General features: G+C 46.4%; 1 protein-coding gene across 3 annotated transcripts in view; it reads right to left on the bottom strand.

Moving 5' to 3' along the window:
- Positions 1 to 23,160, bottom strand: part of LARS2 (leucyl-tRNA synthetase 2, mitochondrial) — a 146,213-nt gene that overhangs the window by 73,597 nt on the left and 49,456 nt on the right. For all 3 annotated transcript variants that reach the window (XM_061397048.1, XM_061397047.1, XM_061397050.1), the window contains exons 6-7: positions 15,477 to 15,566; positions 5,408 to 5,551 (exon numbers count right to left, since the gene is read on the bottom strand). In XM_061397048.1, the coding sequence (XP_061253032.1) occupies positions 5,408 to 5,551; positions 15,477 to 15,566 (234 nt within the window). The remainder of the gene's footprint in view (positions 1 to 5,407; positions 5,552 to 15,476; positions 15,567 to 23,160) is intronic.

Consider the following 23,160-nt stretch of genomic DNA (forward strand, 5'->3'; position numbering starts at 1 on the left):
ATCAGCACCAATTAGGTATGGGTGTTGACCGAGCACCATCAGGGCATGAGCATGTCCACTTTAATGCCAAAGAGGAGCCACGTACAGTGTCCCAGCATCTTGTCTGAGGACCTGCTCGGAGGCAGCCTCTGGGGGCTACAGGAGGGAGGTGCAGAAGTCAAAACCACAAATCCGTCAGAAAGAGTCAAATGGGAAGCCGTCTCTCCACTTGTCTCGCCTTCCCATTGTCGCCCTGCTGTCAGGAACCGAAGCGCTCGTTCCAGCAGGCTCTGAACCCCCTCTGCTTCCTGCGTGTAGTCTCCACTCTGCCCTCCCCTCCTTGCCCCCGCCTCGCGGTGCTGCCCACCACAATCCCCCCACGCATTTCTGCCAGGACTAATCCATGCTCTTCAGATACTCCTACTGCCAGTTTTCTTTCTTCACAGAACAAGTGGCTGAAATCACTTTTAATGTTTCATAAAGCAAACAATCCTGGGAAGGACTGGATGGGGGATACATGGAGAAACATCAAATACATCACGGAACAGCCTCGATAGAAGATTTTTATATTTCAGATGTTTTATATTTTAATTGTCACATCAGGCATCATCTTTCTAATTTGGAAGTTACGAGAATGAAAAGAGGGCTCCTCCAGCCATGCTCCCAAGCAGACCACCAGCTGTACACCATCGAGGCAGCCCTCAGGGCTGGTCAATCAGATGTACACACGGAGCTCTAAAGATAACTGCCGGGCACAGCTTGGCCATCCCAGTACCCATTCCCCGTTCCCTTCCCCCAACCATCTTGACTACAGAAGCTAAAAAGCTCAAGTCTGCTTTCCTAGCCTTCCATGCCTGCGTGTAGCCACATGACACAATAATGGATAACAGAACATCAGTGGAATTTGGCTGTGCATTTGTGGGAAAGGTCTTGCTTTCTGGTTACTAACATTGCCTCTGTCTTGAATGGAAACATGATATCTGATCTGCAGAAGCTATCTTGCAACCATGAGGTGACAGGCAGGAAGGAATGGCTGATGAGAACCATGGAAATGCCAACTCAGAGCCCTATCCCAGTTTGGGCCCAGCAACTGGGACTTCTTTGGGAAGGAATCTCCCATTTATTAAGTCGCCATAACTTGGGTTTTCAGTTACTTGCAGCTAAAAGCATTACTGACTCAATATCTCATCCTTGTCTATACAGCAAGACCTCATCACTAATTCAACACTATTGCTGTCATATGTGGAGAAGGAAATGGCAACCCACTCCACTGTTCTTGCCTGGAGAATCCCAGGGACAGGGGAGCCTGGTGGGCTGCCGTCTCTGGGGTCGCACAGAGTCGGACACGACTGAAGCGACTTAGCAGCAGCAGCTGTCATATGAGGTTTTAAAGTAGATGTCCTGTCTCACTTGATCTTCTTTGAAGTTTTAGACCCATTTATCCAAGAATCATTTATTTCTACATCTCTACTCAAATGATTCATTGTCACTGCAAACTCAAAAGGGTCAGGACTGTGTCTCTTCTAGGACTCCCTATCCCAGTGAGTAGCTGTATCATTCACTTTGTGTCTAGGTCAGGGGCTTTCTTTTTTTTGTGTGTGTGTGTAACAAAGTTTTATTAAAGTATAAAGGAGATAGAGAAAGCTTCTGACATAGGCATCAGAAGGGGGCAGAAAGAGTACCCCAGGGGCTTTCTTCATGACATCATCTCCTACATACTTTCATTCAATATCACCAAGTTCTTAGGCTTTGCCATATGAATATTTTTCTAACCTACCCATTTATTCCCACTACTATCTAAGTTATGCATGCCTGCTGCTGCTGCTGCTAAGTCACTTCAGTTGTGTCCGACTCTGTGTGACCCCATAGACGGCAGCCCACCAGGCTCCCCCGTCCCTGGGATTCTCCAGGCAAGAACACTGGAGTAGGCTGCCATTTCCTTCTCCAATGCATGAAAGTGAAAAGTGAAAGGGAAGTCGCTCAGTCGTGTCCGACTCTTCGCGACCCCATGGACTGCAGCCTACCAGGCTCCTCCGTCCGTGGGATTTTCCAGGCAAGAGTACTGGAGCACGGCAATAACCTCCTAACTGGTGTCTCTGCATCCTCACTTACCCTTTCCATGGTGAATTTATAAAAACACAAATCTGATCATGTTACTCCTTTCCTTAGAATCCTTTAATGGTTTCTTAAGAATCACATGATAAAGTACGGATTTCTTAAGGCACTGCCTTATCTGGCCCCTAACCATTTCTTCAGGTTTTCCAGCCCTATCTTGAGTTTCTCCTCTTGGCTCTCCTAGTTTCAGCTATACCATCATTATTTCAGTTTCTTAAACGTGTCATACGCATCTGTTTTAGAACTACCACTTGTTTTGTTCCCTATATGGAGTGACAGGGGCTCCTTTACAGCTTTATGGCCTATTTAACCCTTACGCATCCCTCTGCAGCTCAAACAATAATCTTCCATTTCAGATGTTATACTTTTCTGTTCTAGATTTCCATTTTTTTAAAATGTTTCCATTTCTCTCCAGAGATTCCCCTGTCCACTCATCTGTTCACTTCTTATGACCATCTTTTCCTTTATCTCAGGATCTATGTGAAAAAGTTGGCTTAAAGCTCAACATTCAGAAAACGAAGATCATGGCATCCAGTCCCATCACTTAATGGGAAATAGATGGGGAAACAGTGGAAACAGTGTCAGACTTTATTTTTCTGGGCTCCAAAGTCACTGCAGATGGTGGCTGCAGCCATGAAATTAAAAGACGCTTACTCCTTGGAAGGAAAGTTATGACCAACCTAGATAGCATATTCAAAAGCAGAGACATTACTTTGCCAACAAAGGTTCGTCTAGTCAAGGCTATGGTTTTTCCTGTGGTCATGTATGGATGTGAGAGTTGGACTGTGAAGAAGGCTGAGCATTGAAGAATTGATGCTTTTGAACTGTGGTGTTGGAGAAGACTCTTGAGAGTCCCTTGGACTGCAAGGAGATCCAACCAGTCCATTCTGAAGGAGATGAGCCCTGGGATTTCTTTGGAAGGAATGATGCTAAAGCTGAAACTCCAGTCCTTTGGGCACCTCATGGGAAGAGTTGACTCATTGGAAAAGACTCTGATGCTGGGAGGGATTGGGGGCAGGAGGAGAAGGGGACGACAGAGGATGAGATGGCTGGATGGCCATGGACGTGAGTCTCAGTGAACTCCGGGAGCTAGTGTTGGACAGGGAGGCCTGGCGTGCTGCGATTCATGGGGTTGCAAAGAGTTGGACACGACTGAGCGACTGATCTGATCTGATCTGATTTCTCTTGTGCTGACTCCCTTTCCCTGCCTTTATTATAGATCACAATTTCCTGGTTCTTTGCAAATCTAGTAATTTTTTACTACATGCTGGACATTGCAGATAAAACCAACCTTTCAGTGAGTCAGAACTATGCTGTTTCCCTTTTAAGGTGTTGAGTTTTGTTCTGAAAGTTACTTTTGAAACTGTGGGGCTTATTTTTAATTAAGGTGAGTCTATTTTGATTTTGTCCTTGGTCCTAAAGAGTCATGAACATTTGTAATATATAGCCTTTCTGGGGTCTCAACTGCGTACTTTCGGCTGAACCATAACTCCAAGTCTCAGAGCACTGTGCAGCCCCCTGACAGCTCTGTTCTCCTCTTAATCCCACAGTAATCATTTTCTATTAGGCCTTATGAAGTCTTGCTTTGTGCATGTGTAGCCTTCAGTCAAGGATGTGCAGTGAACACAGATATCTGCTCACGCTTAACCACTCCCACGCCACCGCCTCTGCTGATTTTCAGGGCAAACCAAGTGCTGACTTCTAATGTCAGCTTTTGCAGTTAATTCTTCACTGGAGTTCATCAAGAAGCAGGCAGGTCACCATGGCAACTAACCACTTCTGCTGAACAGTTGAAAATTCACAGATGACAATTTAAAGAATAATGCCACTCAGGTTATTACATTTCCAATTAGAGGCAGAGGTCAAACCAAAGAGCTAATTAGGTGGCCTTTCCACCAATGCCTATTAGAGTCATCTGACAGGTCCCTGAGGTGCCCTGGCATGCCTCCTGGTGATGCACTCACCCCAACTGCCAGCAGGTGGGGGCTCCACTGCCTGGGCTGTGATAGAAAGCTATGTCCTCAGCTTTCTTCCATTCAGCCTCTCAATACTACTAGCGTGCTTAAAAGGAGCATTATGTTAGCAAGTTCTAAAGAGTAGTTTTCCAAAACCATATGCTACATTCTGGATAAATTAAAATGGGGAACATTTTCATTTAGGACGTGTCTTTGAGTGAGAGAACTAGAGGTCATATAACCATATGGCACTCGTATGGTGAACTGGAGTACTGCAGTTCTAATTCAGCAAACTTTTGTAGTGATCAGAGGTTATTTATAACGTGCTTATTTTGCAATATAAAAAGTACAGAATGGGATCCGACCCAAAGTGCACTTCAGTCCAGCACCCTATCGTGATGTAGCAACCCGTGGGCTACGATGGGAAGGTACAACCATGCCACGTATGGTGGCTGCCACAGAGTAAGAACAACTCTGCATGGTGCCTTTACCTGTTCAGAGCCGGCTGACCTCCAGTCTTCTGCTGATACAAAGGTTATCAAATTGCCACAGGACATGCCCCTGATTTGTTCTAATCACTTTTCTCTGGAATTTCAGGAAGTGATCGCTCAATTCCATATCCTGAAACATGGTAGGCTCAAAGAATATCTTGCACAGAGTGGTTCTGGCATGCCCAGAATAAGCTATTTCACCCAGGCTATTGGTGATTTAGTAAGCAAGCCCCACCTTTCAATGGTTGGTTTTGCCTTGAATTTCTGAAAACATAAAGAGCCAGAGGCAACTTGCACTTGGTCGCACCCTCTCCTTCTGTTGATAAGGAAACTGAACTTCAGGGACTCACACTGGTTTACACTATTAATCGGAGACACAACAAGTGTTAGAGTCCAGAGCTTTGCTTCCTGCCTTGGTTCACTTTCACCCTGGCCTTCCCGCATGAAGACTGCCATCTCCTCACTCCTTTAGGCGGTCTTCTCTGGACCCTCAGAAATGTCATTCTATCTTTCTGGAGGTCTTACTAGAACTGCATAGATGAAAATACTTTTTTCCTTTCTAGTTTTATTGCTGATATAGCTGCAGATAAAGATGAATGTTTTTTGGCCTTTAGGGCAGTACAGTGATTTGTTGAAAGGTCAGCAAACAATGGCCTACGATGACCTCAGGTGCTATTCTTGATTTACAACCGAAGGACCCAAATCCATCATGCTCTGTGTGAGTGACCCTGAGGCCCACGTGCTTCCTGTCCGCACACCCTTGGCTCTAACAGCTCTAACTAGAGTTCACCTCCAAGAGGGAGGCGAATATTCAGAAGACCTGATCACACATAAGCCTTACTGGGGCGCCTCCAGGCTGACACTCACCTTTGCATAAGCAGTTGTCTTAATAAACCATTGTCTGAGGTACTTCTGTTCCACCTTTGCTCCAGAACGCCATGAACAGCCGTGTTCATCCACCTGCTCATTGGCAAGCACTGTTTGGTCCACTGGGTCCCAGTTAACCAAGGCCTGTTAAATTCATGAAACAAAATGATGCAATCTGGTGAGTATATTGAATAGGATCATATGGAGGTCCCTCACATGTGAGAGGGGCTACAAAGGCAGTATTTCTGCTCTGAGGCTTAAGGGCAGCTCCTTGGAGCATCGTTTGGCAAGGAAGCTACTGGCAAGCTGAAAAGAAAGAACGTGAACCGCCCCAGAGCCTTCACCTTATCAGGACAGGCCTGGGAAGGGAGGCTGTATGCATGCGACTAACTCAAGTTCAGAATCTGCTTGTATAAAAGGATGGACCTGCAGATTGGAAATTTTAGTAAATAGAAGAAAAGAAGAAAACAATGATACCCAGCACTTAGCAGAATTGGGTTATTTTAGGGAAAACAATAGGTTTCTCTTAATAGAAATAGCCAAAACTTCCTGAGTGATTACCATGTGCCAGATGCTGTACCAAATGCTCCCCTAAGGTTGGCTCTTCTAATCCTCATGACAACCTTTTGAGGTAAGAATATTACTATCCTTAAGTTGCACAGGAGGAAATTAAAGAACAGAGAGATTAAATAACTTGCCTGAGGTCACACAGTCAGTAAGTAACAGAGACGGCAGGGTAGGAACTCAGGTCTCTAGGAATTGTAAACATTTTTGTGATTAAAAAAAAAAACAAACTTCTGTTTAAATTAGAGCACAACACACAGAGTAATGTGAATAAATCTTTTTTTTTTTTTTAATAAATCTTAAGTGTACAGCTCGATCTATTTCCACCATCACTCATCAAGACACAGCATTCCCAGCACCCCAGAAAATTCTGTTCTGCCTTCTTCCGATCAACATCGGCCCCCCAAAAGGTAGCAATATTCTGAGATGTTTCTCCATAGATTTCTTTGGCTGATAGAACCTATAGTCTTAACCAGGATGAAGTTTCTCTCCACAGAGTTCTAATTTGGTTTTAGTTTCATTTAAAACACCCCTGCCATTTACATTCACTCCTTTAAGAAAGCGTTTGTTTTCACTCATTTCTTTATCTGGCCGTGCCAGCTCTCAGTTGCTGCACGTGGGGCGTTGTGGCGTGCAGAATCTTAGGTCGTGGCACGTGGGATCCAGGTCCCTGACCAGGGATACAACCCAGGCCCCCAGCACTGGGACCACCAGGGACCACCCTGCACTCACTCCTTTATGACATTAGGCACTACTTAGTACAAAGAGGGCAACGAGTACAGAGACGTGTTTGGGCTGTGGAACATATATGTTGTGTTTTAAAATATTAATCAACGATTCTAATAAGAGGTTGTGCTGGATATTGTCGATTTGGCCCTCCAGTCCTCTTTCCACCACGTTCTGTGATGGAAGTTGTCACCTGTGCCCACATTAACCTGGACCCTTGCCCTCTGACTGGGTTCAACCAGCTCCTTCCCGTGTGGCTCACGGGCCGGCCTCGCCTACTGCTCCCGCTACCACTCTCCCAGTTCCAGGAATGGCTCCCCTATGTCGCCCCTGCCACCCGAGGTGGGCAAAGGCTTCCTTCTGCTCCTAGTGCCACAGGTGCCGGACCACCCCTTGTGGTGGGGTGTGGGCTTCCCCGAACTCTGCACAGAATCCACCTTTTCATCACGTTTTCTTCAGTGACTGCTGTCAGGCAGGCCCTCTTTTCTTCTGCTGGGACCCTGACTGATCCAAAGACATATCTAAAAGTTACATAAAAAGGAGGAGTGGAGGAGATGCTAACTTCTATGGGTTGTGATTTTACAATTAAAAAGTAATATACCCACTGCAAATTTTAAACATGTAACGCGTAGAGGAGGGGTGGAAAAGACATGCATAGAGTGATTTTTCTCCCCTCTTTCTACAGTCCCCCAGATCCTTGAATCCATAGACAGAGAGAGACAAACTATAGGACAAATGATTGAAGACCTAAAAACTTGAGGTGAATAAGCCAAGGGTGGCTTACTTATCTATTATTATTGCCTGCCCGTATTAGGGGTGAGGGGAAGGATACCATTTAAAAGATATAAAGAGAGGGCCAAGTACTGTTCAGTAACCAGGACAGCTCCTTCAAGAGCCCCCTGCGCCCCCCAAACCCAAAACCAGTGCGCAAGTAAAACACCACAAAATATGAAACAGAGAACAAAAGCCCTATATGCCTTCACCGCTGCCTCCTGTCCCCACTGCAAACCGCAGGAGACATGAGGAAGCAAAGACTCAGCCCTGCGGATTGCAAGAACAGGACAGGACTTGATTTTCTCATCAACATTTCCCACACAGCCTGGCAGCCCTCAGACTCCAAGTTACAAAATGCACTGAGGGATGTGTGCTCCTAAGAGGTTTACACATTATAATAAAACCCTGCTATCAAATGAAAGACAAACAGAAGCAAAACACAAAAGCAATCTTCCCCCACTGAAAGTCTTGATGGGGAGAAGAAAAATACAAAAGGAAATAAAGTTTCTAATCAAAGATGCATTCAAATCAAAGGGACATCCCTGGTGGTCCAGTGGCTAAGAGTCTGTGCTCCCAATGCAGTGGGGGCCTGGGTTCAGTCTCTGGTCAGGAAACCGGATCCCACATACCTCAACTAAGATCTGCTGCAGCCAAATAATACTAATATAAAAAAAGATGCATTCTTGTAAGTACTCAGTCTTGTTTCTTCTCAGGACCGTGATCCATCTCAAGCACAGAGTTACAGAGTTCAGAGTTGGCCTTTTTGCAGGTGGTAAAGCCACAGGTGGTCAAAATTCACGGCCTGTAGGGTCCAGGGTGCACAGCATCTATGGCCTCTTGAAGGCCTGGAGCTGACTTCCAAATCTTTCTCTGGGTCTCCTCTCTTACGTCACGGTCTCTAACCTACAGCTTCCCTTCAAGCCATGGTCTGTCTTCTTTCATCTGGCATTCCTGGGTTTTCACATCTTGAACACTTACTTTGATGGATGCCCTGATTTTTAAGCAAGCACAGTCATGCTCCACAGAATACAGTTAATGGACAGCTTCACTGACTGTGGTCACTCCTCTGGTTAATTATGGTCTCTATCACCTCCGAGGCCAACGCCATGCTCCTTACAGTCAACTAGTCTTATTAGCAAAATACAGCCTATCTCTATATTTTCCAATCAACTTTAAATCAATACTGAAATCAGTAAAACACCTGCAAAAACACTGAACTCTAGCTGATTTGCCCACTGCTTCTCTAACACAAGTTATCCGACAACATCACAGAATGAGCCGTCATCCTGAAGAAGAGAACCTCCCCAAGTTGATCAAGGCTTAAATGCCAAGGTTAACATTTTTTTGGTCTGCGGGATTTGTGGGAAGCTTTCAGAAAGCATTTTAGAAATGCACGTCACAACACGATTCTACGCAAGAAGCGACCGTGTTCACAGATTCCAGTTTGTACAGACTGTGGTTTGTACAGATTCCAGATTGTGGGTGCTGCATCATTTTTGTCCCCTTCCCCTCCCCTTCTTGGCTGTTGAGCTCTTGAAGTCGTGGAAGACCATGGGGTCCACTGGGGATTCTCAAGGCAATTTCATTCTGATGCTTTTAAAACTTAGTTTTAATTGGAGGATAACTGCTTTTCAATGTTGTGCTGGTTTCTGCCATACAACAACGTGAATCGGCCATAAGGATACATATATCGTCTCTCTCTTGAACCTCCTTCCCACCCCACTCCTGGCCTACCCCTCCAGGTTGTCACAGAGCACTGGCTGAGCTCCCTGGGTCATACGGCAACTTCCCACTAGCTGTCTGTTTTAAATATGGTGATATATAGCATTGAATCAGCCTGATTTTGAGTTTATCAGCCCTCTTTTCTGCGACACGGACACCCTGGTGCCTACCGCCCCAGCAGGCCTCCTGTGTCAAAGCTCGTCCTTTCTCATCTCATCTTGTCCTTCCTCTGGATCCTCTCTCCGCCTGCTTCCCTGGCCCTCACCCTCTTCACCAGCTGCCAGTCTTAACAGAGTAGATCCTCCATTAGCATGCTTTTGGCTCCTGCCTGGCCACAGCACCACTAGTCAGGCTCGGGCTGCTCCCCATCATTTCTCTGGCTTCTTTCTCCTCAAGCTCTCCTTCCGTATGACTGGAGACCTTTTCTGAGTATCCTGCCATGCAGCTTCAGGTTCCAAAGGCTGGTGAGATATGCTTTAGGGTATTGATTTTCTCAAGGACTATTAGCTTTTTTCTTGACAAAAGCTCACTTAATTAAGGAACACCACATAGATCTCATTAAAGGATCTAATTCTCAAAATCGATTTTGCTCTATTCCATCCAGAATGGGCCTGAATTTGGACTCGGTCCAGAATGGGGTGGGGGGTGGGGGGGTGGAAAGTTCCCAAGGCCACCGCTTGCTGCTTGCACTACCTTCCAAAGACACCAGGGGGCAGACTGGGAGAGGCTGCCTGTTTGTGCCCCGCGTCTCTTTAAGTAGCTTAGGCTGGTGAATTAACACTAGCAGCAGCTGCCGCTGAAATCAAGGGTCAAAGACAAATTCACAGATTAAGTGGCGCTCCACAGTTCCCTAGAACGTCCAAGTAGAACACGGCATCATTATTCTCTCTACTAGCTACATCCACGGAATTTCTTTTTTTTTAACCAGAGAGGTGATATTTAATGTTCTCCCAAGAAGAAGTCTCTATTCATATTTTTGGCTGAAAATATTTTTGGTCCGTGACAGCAAGAACAGATTCGCTTCTTCGATGGAAATAAACATTTTGATGGACAGTGCTTGTTAAGAACAAGAGTTAGACTCCAGCTCTGCTTTGTAATGCTCTGCTAAAATACTCTCCCTAAATGTCCATTTATACTTACAGCAGAACTGAATTTAAGGATTAAGGCTATCTTTATTTATTTATTTATTTTTTAAAAAGGCTATGACAATGCCATTAGAGGAAAAGTATTAATATGTGAATTATTTTTTTTTGCCAAATATGCTTTACAAAGTATGCTATATGCAGTTTTTTTAAAATCAAATTAACTTTCTTATGCTAACTTCAAAGCTTATATTTTGAAATAAACCCCAGAAATAGAAAGGGTTATAAAAATAGATATATCAGTATGTTTTATGTTTTAAAGCCAATTTGAAGACGGCTATCCAATAAAAGGAAATCTACCTGGAAAAAAATACTTTGGATTAGAGACAACTCTGGTCCTCAAACAATGTACCCAGTGTGCATGTTACATTCTATTTATGATTTTTTTCCTTAGATCATGTCATTTAAGTGACTTAAAAGAACGCATCAAAAAAAATTTAAATCAATAACCAGCAGTAAAAACACTGTCTTTCTAAATGAATACCCATGAGACAATCTACACTGTTTTTCTGTAATACCTTTCCTTGTGCAGGCTGCCTCAGAATTAGCCAGGAAGCTTCAGGATTTTTTAACTTTTTGCTTTTCCAATTTAAATATAATAATGACCCTAGGTGACTACAGGCATGCACAGATGGGCACTTATTAAGGATGTACTCTGTGCCAGGCACCATCCAGCCTCTCCACAAGCATTCACCAGTTTAATCCTCGTAACAACCCTCTGAAGCGGGGAGAAGAGGCTCGTGGTAGGCAGAACAATCACACCCCAGAGATGTCCACGTCCTACGTCACTTGCAACCGGTGCCACCTACATGGCAAAAGGATCTTGGAAGACATCTGATTAATGAAGGATTTGGAGATGGGGAGATTAACCTGGATTAACCAGATGGGCCCAAAGTAATGAAAAAAAGCTCTTATAAAAGAAAGAGGAAGGCAGAAGAGTCAGAGTCTGAGTCTGAGGAGATATGACAATGGAAGCACAGTCAGAGAGATTTCAAGATGCTCTGGTTTTGAGGATGGAGAAGGGTCCAAAATCAAGGCTGGGAGTAGCCTCCAGAAGCTGGACAAGGCAAGGAAAGAGATTTTCCTCTCGTGCCTTCAGAAAGAAGGCAGCTCTGCCAACATCTTGATTTGTATCCCAGTGAGACCTATTTCATGGACTTCTGACCTCAGAAACTGTAAAACAATGAATCTGTGTTGTTCTAAGCGACCCAGTTTGTGGTAATTTGTTACAGCAGCAGCATCAGGAAAGGAATATAGGCTGTTTCCATGACAGAAGGAGTCAGAGGGAAGACTGGACCAAATTCCCAGGGGTGTGGATATCAGAGAGGGGTGTGTGTGTGCATGTGTGTGTGTGTGTGTGTGTGACACTGATCTGGAAATCACTGGGGAGAAGAGATATCTGGACCCGGGAGCACAGCTGTGCTCATGCAGTGGGGGACCCCCTGGAACCCCTCCCATGTTTAGAAAAGTTACTCAGCTCCTAAGACAGTGCTTATGACTGGCTTTGGCTCCAACCCAATATTGAAGAGGTTAAGCTTCCTACTTGGGTTTGATGTACTTAGAACTGAAGCAGCACTAACAAAGAGCGAAGCAAGTGTCCTATGAAGGAATATTACAGTAAATATTCAATATATTCAGAGTCAGCTTAACTATACAACACCCAGATACAAAAAATCAAGTGTCTCATAAAGGGCTATCAACACAGCCAAGGGCTTCGTGCAAGAACTGTTTACACTGCTATATTAACGTGTTACCTCTTTCATATCGCATCCACAGAAAGAGTAACAAAGCAACTGAGGATAGTTAACACTGGCTAATCCAACTGATGCCGTGTACCACTGCTTACACTCTAAAGAACAGTTTTACCTGCAGGATGTCCTCTGCTTTGCTGTAGCTTTTTTGTGTTCTAGTAACTTTGATTTTTGTCTGTCCTTCCTGCTATTACTTGGGATACACAACGTGGCTTGTGATCTCTTAATCCCTCTGCTCGGACCCATGGGTGATAGCGGTGTGGAAACCTGACTGGCGTACAATTCTGATCCACCTGAGCAGGGAGGCTCTTCTGGGAAGGAGTCTGCCAGGCTGCTCGGTTAGCACAGAACCTGGTGATGAGAGTGGGAAGCTGATATTTTCCCACCAATTCCCTTCTGACCCTTTTGCTTCTGAATGTTGAATAATGCTGTTAAGAAAAATTATTCCAAACTTAGCAAAAGGGCTTGCTTCTTCAAGGCAAGCTGGAGTTGGCTAGCAGAGCCACAGCCCCCAGGGATTATCTGATTTTCTAGGGATGTTTACCTTTGTTTGACTCCCTCTTCATTATTAAGTTATTTTATTGGGTTGGCCAAAAAATTCACTTGGGTTTCTCCATAAGATGGTATGGAAAAACATGAATGAATGCTTTGGCCAACCCAATACAACTCCGCAAGGGTGCCAAAGAAGAGGTTAACCTACAGAAAACACAGAGCAACACCAAAGCTTTCTGTCTGAGAGTGACACAAATGGCTCTCAGGCAATGACAACGCAAATGATTTCTGAGTCACGGAAAGACTGTCCCCAAAACTAGGTTTATGCCCGGGAGGACACTAAGCAGTTTTGATTCTATCAGCAAACACATTTCACATGCCTTTGACTCTACAAATCGTCCTTCCTTGAAATATCATTTGAACCAGTCTTAACATACAGCTGGTTCTCTTGCTAATGAACGAGCTGAATACAATCTTTGACACATGTTCATTTTATATTTGTATGGGAGTCATGTTTCTAACTTTTGAAAATTATTCTGTAACAACACAACGATACGTCCAGCACAACAAGGCCTGCCGCAGTCAGCACCCTGGACAGGTACTTCTGTCTCTCCCCTCTCCTCACCTGACCAGCTTCTGGGCACAGGAACAGCTATGCTGTGTTAATAAATTAAACTGACTCAAGAGCGTTTACAGTGGTTACAGATGAGTATGACTTGACTCCACAAAGTTCTCACTTTCAATGCATCCCAAATGTTAATGGGGACTGAATACTTAAAAAAAAAAAAAAATAACAACATTGTATTTTAAACAACCAATATTTTAAAAATATCCTCAGTTTAAAGATGAGAGTGGGTTTGGGATTGTATACTTTGTACAGAGCTTCTCAGTGTGGTTCATAAACCTCTGGAGTCCTGGAGACCACTACAAGGGGTTGGCAGGTCAAAGCTATATTCATAATAATAATAACACAAGGGTAAAACATTCATTCGAAGGGTAAAATAGACCAAAACATTTTAATGTAACGAGGGTGCAAAAAGTTCACTGATATTTAGATTCAACATTGCAACTGACCTTTAAGAAACCATCACTTGTTGAGTTTTGGTATAGTATTAAAGGAGGACATTCATAATTATCTGAAGTGATTATAAAAATACTCTTTTAGCAGGCTTTGTTTATTAGTTCTTCTGGTATTTACCATTATAACTTTATGTAATAAAACTGTACTACTTTAAGTTTGATTACTATCTTCAGACAATTCTGCTGACCCTCTGCCATGTAATATGAGATACTGAGCACAGGCATACAGCCTTCCTCACACAAGACTCCTCTTCTAGTTTCTGCTGCCTTTATCTTTAGCTTTAATGGCTACATTTCAACTTAAAAAAAAAATAGACATAAATGTCTAATTCTCCTTCTATGGCTCCTTGTTATGAAATACATAGGGATCATCTCTCACTTGCTTCTACTTCTCTTTCCCCAATTCCACCTCCTGACTTTTGTTAGCTAGATTACTTTTTATGTTGTCAAGGTTTAAGAAAATTCATGTTATCCTGATATTCTAAACTAAGCCTTCTACACGAGTTGCTATACTGATTGTAAAATTTTTTAATTGAAAACATAATGAAATTGATACAGCCACTATGGAGAACAGTATGGAGATTCCTTAAAAAACTAGGAATAAAACCACCATATGACCCAGCAATCCCACTCCTAGGGACATAGCCTGAGGAAACCAAAACTGCAAAAGGCACATGCACCTCGATGTTCACTGCAGCTCTGTTTACAACAGACATGGACATGGAAGCAACTTAGATGTCCATCGACAGATGAATGGATAAAGCAGCTGTGCTACATGTATACAATGGAATATTTTCAGCCATAAAAAGGAACACATCAGAGTCAGTCCCAATGAGGTGGATGAAGCTAGAATCTGTCATACAGAGTGAAGTAAGTCAGAAAGAGAAAAACAAATATCGTATACCAATGCATTATATATGGACTCTAGAAAGATGGTACTTTTGGGCCTATTTGCAGAGCAGCAACGGAGACAGACATAGAGAACAGACTTACGAACAAGGCTGAGCGGGGAGGAAGGAGGGGGTAGGCTGTATGAAGACAGTGACGTGGAAACATGCGCTACCATATGTAAGACAGATAGCCAGCGGGAATGTGCTGTATGACTCAGGGAACTCAAACCGGGGCTCCATAACAATCTAGAGCAGTGGGATGGGGAGGGAGGTGGGAGGGATGTTCAAGTGGGAGGGGCAAACCCATGGCTGATTCATGTTGATGGTTGATAGAAACCAACATAATACTGTAAAGCAATTATCCATCGATTAAAAATTAAATACTTTTTTAAAAAAGAAAAGGAGAGAAGACTGAACAAAAAAACCCCATAAAAACCATAATGATTAAAAGCGTATTCTGTTATGATGGGAATGTTTTCTATCTAGACTGTCCAGCACTAGCTACCAGCATCTGAATGTGACTTGTACGACTGAGGACCTGAATTTTTAATACTGTTTTAATCTTAATTACTTTAAATTTCAGCAACCACATGCAGCTAACAGCCATCGTCATATTGGACACTGCAGCTCTAGGCCACGCAAGGATACTATTTCTCTCATTTCCCACCATCTAAGGCTGATCTTACCATGGGGTTTCCAGGCGACTCGTCGTAAAGAATCCACCTGCCAATGCAGGAGATGGAGGAGACGCGGGTTCAAACCCTGGGTGGGGAAGATCCCCTGGAGGAGGAAATGGCAACTCACTCCAGTATTCTTGCCTGGGAAATCCCATGAACAGAGGGGCCTGGTGGGCTACAGTCCACGGGGTCACAAATGGATTGGACACAACTTAGTAACTAAATAATAACAACAACAAACTTTAACTCACCTCCTTTTGATAGGCCAGCCCAGCTTCGTAGAGTTTAATAAAGAGATACTGAGTCCATTTGTAGTAATCCGGTAAACACGTCGTTATTTCCTGCCAAAGAGGGGTAAAATTATGTATGGGCCACTGTAAACATTCCCTCTCCCAACATATGGATCTGCTTTGAGATTCAATTTTGAAAAGCAATCACTCTGCAAAAATATCTATCAATCTATAATATTTTTATCTATTTGTGAAATAAGGGAAGAAGCAATTTATTCTGGGAAGAGAGATGTTATTGAAATGCCGACCTCCTGGGCAACCTTTCCCAGGGCCTGTTTAATGATGAGAAACTCGATGTAAGTCTTCTGCACAGCCCCATGCTTGCAAGTAACAGCTGAATTACACTGTACAGACTTGAGTACTCCCTTTTTTGTCAGCATAAACATATTTGGGGGCCATAGAGCTAATTCATAAATGTAGTTCATTTTGGAAGCAATCACAAAATTCAAGAGTAATATTTGCTAGCTTCGGTACGATCCTCACTGGAAAACAAACCTATGTTTCTAGATACAACTGGGGCTGGATAGCTCTTTTAGACTCATTATATTCCATTTATCCCATTATGTGAATCACGCTGGAGTCTACTTAGGAAGGCCCATTAGAAACGTTATCAAATAGTGTTCATAAACTTAGTGAAAAACCACCTGGCTTGTATTTCCAAGCTTAAGTTGAACGTTCCCAAAATGTATTTTCTGTCCTGAGAACACATGTGCTATAGAATCTGTAAAATCAGGTTGTTAATTAACCAGCTGATAAGGTTTAATTAATTAATTAACCAATAAGGTTTGCAGTTGAGGAAATCAACCAAGCATAAAAACCTCTGTGTCGTCACTGTTTCCTTTCTAGGGCTCTTTTTTCACTGCCAAGGAGAGCTAACAGAGCAATGGATGTAGGGCAGGGGACATTCCAGATGGTTCATCTGTCACGGACGACGGACAGAAGGCATACTTCTATCAGAAGAGCAATCGATCCAGTCTTTCTCCAGATGAGTGAATAAGGAGAGATTCTAAAGCCCAGGAAAGGAGGGTAAGGGCGGCAGCAGCTGAGCAGGGTGGCAGGTGAACTCCTCCTGTCCCCCATGGGTGATGTTTCCCATGGAAGAGTCCTGAGTCCTTTTTTTGTTGTTTTGTAACAATAGCAGAGGAATAACTATCAGAAAACAAATAACTCTGATCACAGGTTCCACTCGCCCCTGCAAGGCAGGGAGTGAATAACCAGCCAGTCTAACAACTCTGCCCACACTGTAGCTCGCCCCTGCCAACGCCGGAGCCACACGCACACACAGGCCACACCAGCTCCTGGGGCGCATGGGCATCGAGTCTGAAGAGCATGGGACACAAAGCACTTCACTGACACAAGAATCAGACCAGCACACTGTGGGTCTGTTCGCGCCCCCAAACCTCCAGATTCATCCTCATCCCATCATATTTTCCTCACCAGCCAGCCGCCCCCCCGCCCCACCCCCCGGCCCTGCAAGCTTAGGGCAGAACTCTTTCCTGATAAGCAACTTAAGAACTTCCATTTCTAACAAAACCTGGGGCAGGGGCTATGTTTGGTCCGTTTCATTTTGCTCATCATGTATGCTCAGGTCTCGAAACAGCAAGGCACCCCCAAATTGATGTTGAACAAAACTAAATAGATATAGGAATGTCAAATCAAATTTGTATCCCTTATGGGAGTTTCATAAACTGAACTCAAGTTACACAGGTCCACAAGATGAACTGGAATAGCAAACAGGGTCGGGGGAAGGGGAAGGCGGTGGAAATATTCCCAGACCTTGTTAGGGTGGATATGCTTTTTAAAACTGTTATCCATTAGAGGTCTAAAGAAACAGGGGAAGCAAGTATGACAAAATAATGACAACTGTTGCATCTAGTGACTGAGCTCTTTTCTCTGTTTTTCTGTATATTTAAATTTTTCAAAACAAAATATCAAAATACTCCTAATGAATATGTATGTAGGCACGTATGTACATATATATTTCCTCAGCCCCTGGATCTGCTTTCATAGACAGAGAGTAAAAATTACATCGCCATGGAACAGCATGATAATCTTCCCTTAGGTATGTGGTTTGGAAAACTGCTTTTATCTAAAATAGAAAAAAAAGATGATAGATCCAGTCGGAGCCGAGGAGGGGCGGGGGGAAGATCATTATCCAACCAAATATTAGGCTACTTTCAGTTAGATGGGTAACACAGACTGCGGTGTCTTGGGAAGTGTCAGCTCCAAGGTGAGACGGTGGGTAGGAGGTACGGACCCCTCCTTCCACTCTGCCTTCAAGGTTCCATTCCTCCTTCAGCCTGTTTCATATATATTGCATTTCTACACATGTCATTTGAAGAAAAAAAAAAAAAACCACACCCGCTGCTAATAGTACAGCCTGAAAACCACGGCTCCGGGACGGCCATTCTAATCCCAGCAGAACTGCTGCAACACGCAGCTGCCTCACTGGCGCTGTCTCCCCTCCTGAGATGCTGGCGCTTCCTGCCTAGAGGAGGCTGGGGACGTCCTGGGGACAGGAGCGTCGCCCCCGCCCATTTGTTCCCACCTGCTGCACACAGGGCCCAGCATGACCCTCAGCACCGCCATTCCACGAAGAACTGCCCGGGCAGACGTCCAGTCTCACAGGAACCATACTAAGTGTGCTGGCTGGGAGCACCCTGCTTGGAAAGGCATTTCCTGAAACACCCACAGAACCTTTCTGGAACCTCCCTCCCTCTGCTTTGTTGACCTGAAGGGAACAAAAAGCCAAAAAAATCCAAACAGCTACTTCTAGTCTTCTAATGCCTCATCTCAGTAAAAATCATCAAAGGTATCTTTCTGAAATTAAACTGCTTAAAAGCTTTACCTGTAGTCAACTGGCTAGAAAATGAGACTCTTTTCCCATGTTTTGGGAACTACTCATTTAAAACCCAGCCCTGCAGACGAAGGTCTTCTGGGGGGTCCGCATCCACAGAGATGTGAAAGGGCGCCCTGCCTCTTCCTGGAGCAGCGGGTCTCGATGGGGACACTTGCTCCCCAGGTAGCGACTGGAGACAGGCAGCATGTGGCAACTGTGACAGGGCTGTGGCTGGGGACATGTTAACGGCGTCTGCTGGGCGGAGGCCAGGGACGCTGCCGAAACCCTACAAAGCACAAGACAGCCCCTTGAACAGAACGTTATCCGGCCCCAAACGTCAATAACGCCAAGGTGAGAAACCCTGCTCGAAGGGTTTCCATCTTCTTAGCTGGAGTCTGTAACCACAGATGGATTAAGAGGAACGAGCAAGCAGTTCTCTGGAGGGTGGTCCATAAAAGCAATCAGATGTCCCTGGCAAAAGTAGAAACGGGCCTAAGCTAGCTTAGGTTTCCCTCTCCCGCTGGGGTGGCCCCATCTCCGCTGAGCACGCAGTGCAGTGCAGGTGGGGCTGCTGCTCGCTGTGGCCACCAGCCCGTCTGCCAAGGCTGAGACCGGGCAGAGGGGAGGCCTGGCAAGCGTGGGGAGCCGGTGGACACGGGTTTGAAACTGTTAGGTGTGTGTGATGCTACTCACGGGGAAGGAGTGACTGACTTTACCATCTAAAATTTAAATCACTCAATATGCCTCCGAGTAGCTGTCTGACTTGGGAAAATGGGTAAAAAATTCATGTAATACATTTCCCGTTTAGAGAGGCACCCGGTTGTTCCTGATGCAACACCAGTTTATCCCCACCTGTGAAACAGATGTTGAGCGGACAGGTTTAAAGGTCACCTGCTGGAACCCAGCCGACAGCACCCAGATGCCCGGGCCCAGCCCTGCCTGTCCTCTGGAGGGGAGCCTCTGTCTGGGGGCGGGGGTTCCCAAGCTGTGGATGGCGCCAGCTCGGCTCTCCGCGAGACCACCGGGCCCTCACACGAGGGCTGTTCCCTGTGTCCCAAGGCCCTTTTCTCTCCCGTGCCTTTCTTGCTCTGCTTTCCAAATAAGCCCACCCCCATGCAAAACCATCCTTGTTTTTAAAACAAAAATTCAGGCAATTCAAAGTTATAGCTCTAAAAGCAACTGCAATTCAGCCACACTCCACATATATCTATATAAAGACGTCAACTTTTATAACCCCCTGGGCTCTGCAAAGTGCAATCCAGCTGCCAAGAGACCCAATTTATGCATCTAGAATCTCAACAAGTCTCATTCCGCCACACTGCAGTTTTTACATTCAGCGATACCTGGCTTTTAGCATTAGAAATATTTTGCACATTCACAGCCAAATCCGAGGCCCAGTGGAGAAGGTGACACTCACTCAACATGAACGAGGATCAAAATGTCCTCCCTTGAGGCCGGCCCCCCACACCTCAGTGACTGCACAGATCAATAACCCAGCCGGCCTTGCCGGGACCGCCCTGCACAGTGATTCGACAACGGCCGGAGAAGCCCGAGTCCCAGAGGCCCACCCGACTGTTTCGGAGAGGAAAACAGTGCTTGGTCTGTGAGGGTGACCGGCTCCTGTGGACCTCAGGCTGACCTTCCTTGCTCCAGGAAAAAGAGGGAGAGAGAGGGTGAGCCAAGGGAAAGACAATCCACTCGGCAGCCGTGTGACTGGGTTCCAGTCCTTGCACCGTCATCCGCATGTGCCCAGTCAAGTGTCCGTGTCCAGGGGAGAGGGGCGACGAGGCCCGTCGGAGGGGCCTCAGGACAAATGTGATGATACGTGTGAAGCACACGCCGGGCACAAGTGAGGGATCGATGGTGCTGCTCCCCTTGCTTGACCCAGAGTGTGTCGTGAAGGAGTGAGGCCGGCTCGGTCACCACATCCCTCTCAGAGGCGGCTGATGCCCTCGTGGGGCTGCTGGACGGGGCGGGAGGGAGAGCAGTGGGCTTGGGTCAGAAGAATCTGCACTCACCATCCCTTACCAAACACTGGCTTTCGGACTGAAAAGAGATTGTGTTCGTGAGGGAGAGACCGAACCACGGGACCCAGACAGGGAAATCCACACAAGATTGCTCCCAGCCGCCTCCGGCGGCAACGCCCACCTCAGAGGGAGGCAGAGAGGTTGCCGCCGACCCCCCTGCAGCTCAGGCAGGACTCAGTTGGGTCTGTGCCTCTTGATCCCACTGCACTTTTGACAGTGACGGGTCCCAGATCACAGAACTACTAACGTCACTCGAGGCCACCGTGCATGTAATTTGCATTGCAAACCTCGGAGTGTTTAGGTCAGCTCTCAGGATTTAAGAAAATGAAACAGACCGAACCAGAGGCAGCATGTTCATCAAGTCGGTCACTGGACGGCCCCGAACACGGGAAAATAAACACGGCAAGAAGGGTGAGCAGCCGCCAGGCATCACCTCCCCGCTCCTCACTCTCACCAGAGCCTTTTGCCTCTGAAACAACCAATCTTGTAAACAGAGGGGATGTGGGTACTCACATTCCTCTTCTGTGCATTTTTGTCACTTGCTCTTTACTGCAACGGATCAAAAGGAAATGGGTGGTAATGGCCTTGCCTTTTATTCCTTCCCACGTTTTTTGAGTTCTGAAGGGGAGGGGCTGTGAAAGCCGAGCACAGCTTAAAGGCTACAGAAACCAGTCTCAGGATTCATACTGTGCCGCTTGGGAGGAAATATACATCCTGCATCAGATGCTCCTCGCTGGTGGTGGTTCAAGGCTCCCGTCCACAGCTCAGTGCACCTGCTGAATTGGAAGAAGGGGAGCGGGGGAGCGGTGCTCACGAGCAAAATCTGCCGGAAGAGGACGTGTACGACCACCCCCACGCGGAGCCCTCTAATCTTAGAGCTGGCTCTCAAACTTGGTTGCACCTTGAAGAGGACCTTTGAAGGTTGCTGGTGCCTGGGTCTCACCGCACCCACAGAAACTTCATGTGCTGCCAGGGCTGAGAACTATTGCAAAGAGGTTCTTCCCAAATACATCCCCCTGCCAACACTGCCTAAGTGTTTGGGCCTGTCCTGCCCTTGTGTCTTCATGAACTGAATTTAACGAACCAGTCTTCGACAGAAGCTAAGGGCACAATTTAGTCCATACGAGATTTCTAACGAGCCCCTCCCCAGCTGCAGTGTCCTGTGTTAAAAGGGTCTCCCCAGGGTACTGCCTGGATTCAAATCTGCCCTGTGTTCTGCAGCCCCGCCCCAACACAGATCCTCTTCATTCTTTCGGTCAATGTCCACTCTGCCTTCACAAAACAAACAGAAGAAACACCAAGAAATAATCACGTGAAGCCCACCTCCATCCAACAGCCACAGAAACCTGGGTATGTAACTACCTGTGCTCTGCGATCAGCGGTTCAAAAACACCCGACTGTCTGACAGCTCAGCTGTCCTCCCAGAGGAGGCAGGGCTCTGGAAGGGGAGCTGCAGAAAGCCCAGAGTGGGCTGGCCCTCCCCTGCGGCTTCACGGAAAAGGAGGGAGGAGGATGGCTAACTTCTCACTTAGAGGCTCCTGAAGGGGCTTCAGGCCAGACAGGGACAGACAGCATGGGAGCGCTCACTCAGCTCTGCCTCGGAGTCTTAATTAGCAAGTAACAGGACACAATAGTACACGACTCTGTGCTCCCAAACTGCTCCTCCTGCCCTCTGCTCCCTTCCTCTCCCCTCCCACATCTCTCAGTGGCTGGAGCTGCGAAGCAGGGGCCGTGAGAACTGCTTTACAGGAGGAAACCCCACCTTGAGGGGAGGGAGTGGCCTGCCCGCAGCAGCCCAGCACTGGGTGGCGGAAACAACTGGAACCCAGGACCCTGGGCTCAAAGGGGACCAGGCAGAAAGACAGCACCTTGGTAAGTACATCCGGGCTGTGCCCGGACTGACTCAAATGTGTGCTCCAAGGAGGTCTGGGTAAATCAGGCAGAAGCAACAGGCCAGAGCACTCCTAGATAAAGGAATACCGTGGCGAGTATTCTGTTAGGAATAACAATGCTCAGTTCCCAGGAGGCTCAGTGGTAAAGAATCTTCCTGCAGTGCAGGAAATGCAGGTTTGATCCTGGGTCAGGAAGATCCCTTGGAGAAGGAAATGGCAACTTGCTCCAGTATCCTTGCCTGGAAAATCCCACGGACACAGAAGCCTGGTGGGCCACAGTCCATGAGGTCACAAGTCAGACACAGCCGAGCATGCAGGCACACAAATATCCTGGGGTCACAAAGGGGCATCCACACGGCCACCCGCAAAGCCCCCGGACAAGGCGGTCTGTATCCATATGGCCAATTCCGACAACCCCGGCTCCAAAGCCAAGGATGTGGCCTCAACGCAGAACCACCGGGGAGTATAACGGGGGAGGCCGGCTCACCGTCCACATCCCTGGGGGAGAGGCCCAAGCAGGCCTACTCACTTTCTGAGATGCTGTTACAAGACGGTAAAGGGCCAGGTAGACACCTCTGCCCGTGAGTAAACGAGCAGGAGCGGTGCTGGACTTGGCAAACACTCAGCACACCGACGAGAGGACAGAGGTGACGCCAGGCCCACGGGTGTGCCAGAATCACCCGGCTCCCCTCCCCGCAGGGTGCGGGCGGGTCCGTCTGCTGCCCAGGCCACAAGGGCACGAGAGAGCCCGCGTGCTCATGCCAAGCATATCCCCATCTTTTAGGACCCAACAGACTTCTTGGCTCTATTATTTAGGTCCCCAGGTTCTATCCACCTTCCTAAACAGGCGGTTGGCAGGGGAAGGGCAGAGGACGGAAGGAGTGAAG

Source organism: Bos javanicus, chromosome 22 (assembly GCF_032452875.1).
Source record: "Bos javanicus breed banteng chromosome 22, ARS-OSU_banteng_1.0, whole genome shotgun sequence".
NCBI classification, from domain to species: domain Eukaryota; kingdom Metazoa; phylum Chordata; class Mammalia; order Artiodactyla; family Bovidae; genus Bos; species Bos javanicus.